At 46.4% G+C, this 6551-nt stretch overlaps 1 protein-coding gene across 1 annotated transcript; it reads right to left on the reverse strand.

Annotated features, from left to right (window-relative positions):
- Positions 1-746: 746 nt before the first annotated feature.
- On the reverse strand, positions 747-6137 carry LOC142817811 (uncharacterized). Its single transcript, XM_075895625.1, has 2 exons — positions 4213-6137; positions 747-1111 (listed from the first exon to the last, which is right to left on the reverse strand). The coding sequence occupies exons 1-2, from the start codon at positions 6066-6068 to the stop codon at positions 808-810; spliced, it is 2160 nt and encodes a 719-aa protein (XP_075751740.1). The 5' UTR covers positions 6069-6137; the 3' UTR covers positions 747-807.
- Positions 6138-6551: the final 414 nt, after the last annotated feature.

Raw genomic sequence — 6551 nt, forward strand, 5'->3', positions numbered from 1 at the left:
AGACCAAAATGTTTAGTCAAGAAAGACTATCGTCCTTAAAACGGCATTAGGGGCATTTGCGGAAGTCTTGAATGGAACACCGCGTGCGAACGCGTCTCCGCCGCCGCTTAGTCAGTCTATCAACACTGTGGCGAAGTCAGCGTGCAATACTAAACTTCGCCAAGTATTTATAGCTAGTAGAATGAATTCTGCTTGCCTTCTGTACAGCGATGACATTGACGCAGCCGATGAATCGATTATATAAAGTGGAACCCTCAGGAAACCTTTGTGAACTCGTAGAATAAAGTTTCACTTGAATAAGGATAAGAAATTGCCACAAAATGACAAAAGGAAGAGTTCCTTGAAGGGAAATTTGTGTCCTCCTATATGAGGTGTTCATCGTCGTTATACATGTCAAGCATTACACTGCGTGATTTAAAAAAAAAAGATTCCACTTAACGCCCAATATGCTGTCTGAAAAAATTCCCACTTAACGCTTCAGATGCTCTCGGCGGCGAGCTTTCTAGTTTTACATTGAGGGATGAGAAGTCCATTATTGAATACAGAGAAAATATACGTTCAAAAGAAGCTCATTGGATACGTTCTTTGCTGACTTAACACATTCTGTATCACAGAAATACGGGTGTGGGCGTCGCAACACTCATTGTATCGCGGCAAAGCTACCAAAACAACTGTTTTGAATCCCTGAAAAATCGAATAATGCTGGATTACAAATAACGTGTCTATGCAGATTTAAACGCCCAGTCTGTTTTTTTTTTCCTTTTTTTATGCATCGCAAATTTCTTGCGAAATTGCATGCAAGGCCAGTCATTGACACCCACGGCGCTCTGAAGGCTGTTTAACGTCGTCGAGCACCAGACAACGTCGCACTAGCCTCCAGCAGTCTTCGTTGAGAGTGTACAGTTGAGGTCGACCGCCTTGGCGAGGCTCGCACACGACGCTGTCTTGGACAACGCCGGCCAGCCGCATGAAGTCGTGCAGGCCTTCGATGCTGCGAAGTCCCCGCCGAACTATCGGTGTGACCTCGGCTACGCTGAGGCTCTGTTGCTCAGCGAGCTCTTCGAGCAGTCCGGCGTGGCGCCATACTTGCTCGAGTGCTCCGGCGCAGCGCCTGCGCCATTGAAATGGACCTTCTTGTGTAGCGGACGCGCGATTCGACTTGAGCAAACGCACTGCAATTTACCCATATGCAGCGTCATATACATGAGAAGACAGAATTACAGAAAAAACAAAACGTGGCTTGATCCCCCTATACAGGAATCGGTATAACACGAAAGTGAAACGCTTCTTTACAAAGGTAGTTGAGCGTTCATTGTGCATTGTTTCAGCAACAGCAATAAATTGCAAAATCACGTTAAGAACGGCAAGCAGCTCTAAACTTGCAGCAAACAGCTCAACCAGAAAGCACGCACGACGTAAGCATACACAGGAATCGCGCGGACTAACAGCTGTCACAGCTCGACACTTAAAAGCACGCTGTTCAGACAAAGTCGCGCGAATCGAGCGCACAAGTATACACAGGACAAGCGCGAACAACTGCCACAATTCTTCCTGCGTCGTTTGTCAGCACCGCGCTCTTTTCGTAAACGCGGCCGCGTCAGCATGCGAACTGACTTTCGTCTTCTCCCGAATTACAAATAGGATAAGCGCGCGTGCAGAAGCGACCACACTCCGTAGAGGGAGCGCTCTTTTCAGTAAACGTTTTTTCCTCCTCCTCCTCCCCCTCCTCCTCCTCTTCGTCAAGGCGACGACCTTAAGATTACGCCTAACGCCAAAGTCACTGAAACCTAACCTCTAGAATAACTGTATATTATCCCCACGGGACCAGAATAGAGCAACAGTTTTCCGGCGCCGCTAGCAACAATGCATTGCGGATAACCTGACGCTCAGGCCAATTTTGTGTTTTCTGACAACGCCGCTGCATTGGCGCGAAACACCGCAAGTCACGTTCAAAGCGAATCCGGCTGGTCTTCGCGCCTTTTCTGAACGCGGTTCATGCACGGGTACGAGTGACTGCGCATCAGCTCTATGTGTACACCGCCGCCGCCGGTGTCCGTGACCACAATTGCACGATAAAAAATAAAAATTTACGTGAAAGAAAACATACATGTTTTACTTGGGAATCTAACCACAGTCTTTCACGTGGTAGTACAGTTCTCTACCGCAAAGCTACGCCAAAGCTAGAAGCTGCGCTCTAAGCTGACTTTATGAGGCTGCATATCGGGTGAAAATTTGCGTTAACATGGGCAGTAAAGCATTTTGTAGCGGTGAAACAACAACCATGCATCACACAACGCGAATTGTGCAAAGAGTGCGTCGTCATGCTCTTACGCACTTAAAAAGGGTGAGGCATAATTCTTCATTGCGTTATATCCACCGAGACTCATCGGGTGATTTCATGTACCGTAAAGGTCAATGAATGTCGCATTACACCAGCATAATGATAATGCTGAATGTTCCCGCTCGTTATGCAGTCAAAACCTCCTAGAATGGGTGAAATGCATAAAAAATGAGTGTCGCAAGACAGAATAGGTTGATAATGTTCGCTCTGCACTTTTCGCCACACGCTGAGCAAGAACGTCGCTTTTTTTTTACCACGGTATTTAGGCAGCTCTAATACGTTGCATTTTGTTGGCAATCGGGCCGAAAAGTGGCCTTCAAGCACTGAAAACAATGCGTGAAGGACGCAAGCTAAGTATGCCTTTATGCATCACGGCAGGCGTATCGCCTGCAAAAACAGAGGGTGACTTGTGACTTCGCCGCATACCAGTGGTTGCTAACCAAGCAAGATGGCGGACCTATGCACTGCTTTGCTTCCGTAGGGACCATATACAGTTACTTTACCTAACACGAGCCTGTCACGTCACTTCGCCACTAGTAACAAAAAATCCGCTAAAGTTTCGAAGTCTCTGAGGACTGCTTAACCATGTAATGGTGTATATGAATGACTTGACATTACCAATCCAAAAACCGTACGCCTCGTGGCGTAGTGGTCGGCACTGCGTGCTCAGAATCAATAGGTTGCTGGATCAGTCCCGCACGAAGTATTCTTGCCTTCTAGTTGGCTTCTTTGGCATCTCTTAGAATGTATTTTTCAACGTCAGTTCCGTGACAGAAGCGCGCCAGCGTACCCATCGTGGTGAACCCCGGCATAAAACACTTTTGAGTTAAAATAAATCGGAAAGGACTCCCTAGTTTTCTTCAGATTGTGCTATGCACAAATTCGTTCCCGTATGGCTGAACACTGGACAAGTTTGACAAGAACTGAGATAATGAGACACGTACCCGTAGCACTGTTTAAACTATATAATGCTGCATATTAAATTCTCGCGAGCAAAACAAATGCACATGCTTAAATCCAAGTATATAAATTGTTCAGCCCGGCACTACTTCTAGAGGTAAATGAATTAGTTTTAGCCACTAACAAGCGACATAGATGGTAATATACTTTATTTAACAGGTCGTGCCGCTTTTGAATTAGAGCAGAAGAGTTCGTTAAGCAATTTAGCGTGGACGGTTTGTGATGACAGCACGATCTTATATTATGTTCGATGTCACAGTGAGTGAGAACATTCTAATTTATATGCATATGTTAATAAAGATAAACGCGCAAGTGTCTATTTACTTGAGAAAAAAACGGTAACGATTTATAGTTCACTGTTTTTTAACGATGAAAAAATTAAAACTACGGTATTCGTGTATTAAAACGTGCCACATTCTTGTACAACAAGTGATCACAGAAACTACGCCTGATAACCTCGTAATGTTGTTGCGGATCTGGTCCTGTGCTAATTTTCGCCTTTACGTAAGTGTTCACGTCACAATCATGCCGTTATAATACGAGCTTCCGACGATACAATCTCAAGTACGTGCATCACGTGACCCTGATGATTCACGTTTCGAATACATGAGAATGCATTGGGCTTATATGGGAAAACTCTGTGGCTGTCACCACATAACGCTCGTACAAGACACGCACTATTTTCTTGCTATGCCTGAGTCTTCACAAGAAGCTACACTGTGCACGTCCTCACTGCTGTATGGCACACGACTCAATGTATGCGGTGCATTACCTTCTCAAGTCGTATAACTCAGGCTTCGCGTTGTAACAAGTGTCTTATTGAATCCACACAACTCTTCCGCCTGTTTACTTCACAACCTAAATTTTAGTGAATGTCACCGGGATACAAGTATTTACTGTGCGATACTCACCTTCCCAATGCAAGTCCTTGAATGAACTGCGCAGCACGTCCGAGAAGGCCGCTGTTTCGGCGTACAGTGTCCCGTACTTTAAAACAGTCTTGTGCCGATTCTGTGCTCAACGTTCCGCATATGTTGATGCCGACGAGGATGTAGTTGTCGGTGACGCGCTCGGAGAAAGAACTCAGAAAGGTGGCGACCGCGACTGAATGTCCCGCGCCGAAGTAGATTCTTCGTATGGTGGTACTGCACCGAATCGCTTCGGCAAGCCGCTTTATTTGCTCTCGGTAAAGCACAGCGATGACGTTACTTTCCTCGTCACTGTCACCGTAATCTATATCTACGTATACTCCTAGTTCATTAATGCTCCTGTTTAGAGACAGGGCGCCAGCTATCTCTGCCCAAGATGTGTCCGTATTCTCTTCCGTGTCACTTTCATCACCATACAAGGTGAGACGCAGTTTCTGCAGTGACGTCGTAGCTTGGATGTACGAGGCGACGGACGAAGCCAGTGGCAGATTTCCTATCCTGATAGTGAACCTTATGGAAGTTATGTGGGTAAACGGCTGCAATAGGCAAACGAACTGTCCTAATCTATCGCCAAAGCAGAACATGTCTACGTCCGAGAACGCCTTCGAGTACATCAAGTCCACGTCGTGACGAACGAAGTAGGTTCCGAGCAATACCTTCTCTTCGGCTCCGCTTTCTTTTAGTACCTTGCACAACGTTGGCAGTTTGCGATGAGTGGTCACGTGCACAAAAACATTGATTCTTTTCAGATTCGCTTTTCTAGCAGCAATCCAGAAGAAATCGGCCCACTGCTCCGGCTTCCAGATAGAAAAGGGCAGTCCGAGTTCCTCTAGGGTGTCGTTGTTTGACAGTGGTGCGTGCCACAAGTTGTAATCGGTGCCCGGCTGGAGAGATAATGCTTGAGGGAAGTACGCCACGTGAAAACTGCGTATGGTTTTATTTTCGCTGAAGATCCGCGCCGCCAGTGCCGCATTCACTCGATCGAAAAGAATGTTGGTAAGACTTAAGTTCTTGATCACTTCGTTTACGAGGATGCCTTCCGCCATCCAGTTGAAGCAGTTTCTATTGCTGACGTCATCTTCGCCTACACTGAGGGTGATGAGTGAAGTGTTGATCTTCAAGTAGTCCGCGAACACACCTCGTCCGGCCTCGCATATCACCGAACCGTGGATCGACAGCTCTTTGAGCGTACTATTTTCTTTCAGCGCTGCAATCAGGTCCTGGGCCCTGCTGCCTCGCAGGCGCAACTCGGAAATCTTGAGAGTAGTCAGTGATGAGTGAATCCGAATGACTTTCGGCAGAGAAAACCACAGTTCGTCGCATGACGAAACGGCTAAACATTCCAATAAGTCCAAGCATTTCATCGAAAACAAGGCGTCATCGACGTACTTGTTCACCACAGACGCTCCGATATCAATTATTAGTGCTCTAACCGAATGGCTACATTTGAGGGCATCGCAAATTGGTCGTCCATATGCGACAAGCACGTCGTAATGAATCTTGACGTGATATATGCATGCATGTGCCTTGAGCAGCGAAAGAAACAGGGATATTGCTCGGCTGGTCTTCCCCACGTCGTTCTGAATATTCGTATTCTTGTTTGCGAAGCTGGCTAGAGACAGCTCACCACACGTTTTCGGCGTCTCTCTCAGTTCGATTTCAGCCCAAAAGAGGACCTCGTTCAACATGGAGAGATGATCGACAAGCTGACACGCACTTTCAGCGGTAGCTGTGCAAGGCAGCAGCATCTGGCGATCAAAGGTTGAATTCGTCGAAGAGCTCTCCAGTGAATCTGCTCTTTCTGTCATGGCGGGGTCGGAGCCATCGGCTCTCGCCATCTTCGTCTCAGTAGGTCAGTGCCGCGCGCTCAACTCGGTAATCTCAGCCTGCGTCAGAGGTGAAGACAAACAACTTCTGTCGCACTTTAACATTACCCGTGCTGCTCGAAAGCTAATAAAGTAGCATCAATATTTCAAGCAATGTAGGTTGACTATCTTGTGGGATACTGAAACAGTATTAGCGCAGAAGAAGGATTGATAAGGAAAGAAAACTAAAATCAATACAGAGGCTCCAGCTTGTTAGCTCGCCGTTGCACTCTCACCCTCAACTATTGCTACCACTGATGTTGGTGTAGTTACTGCCTTATATTCATTAGCATAACAGCACATTGTATACAAGAAGGGGATAGTAGCTGAATATGGCCCCAATGGAGCTGTTGGCACAAATTAGGCCGGAAAAACACTAAATTAGTTTGTTATGATCTCCCGCTCTCAGTGATGTTTCTCTGCAAATTTTATTAATAAAACTGACCTTGATTACTC

This window comes from Rhipicephalus microplus, chromosome 5 (assembly GCF_043290135.1).
Source record: "Rhipicephalus microplus isolate Deutch F79 chromosome 5, USDA_Rmic, whole genome shotgun sequence".
In the NCBI taxonomy this organism is placed as follows: domain Eukaryota; kingdom Metazoa; phylum Arthropoda; class Arachnida; order Ixodida; family Ixodidae; genus Rhipicephalus; species Rhipicephalus microplus.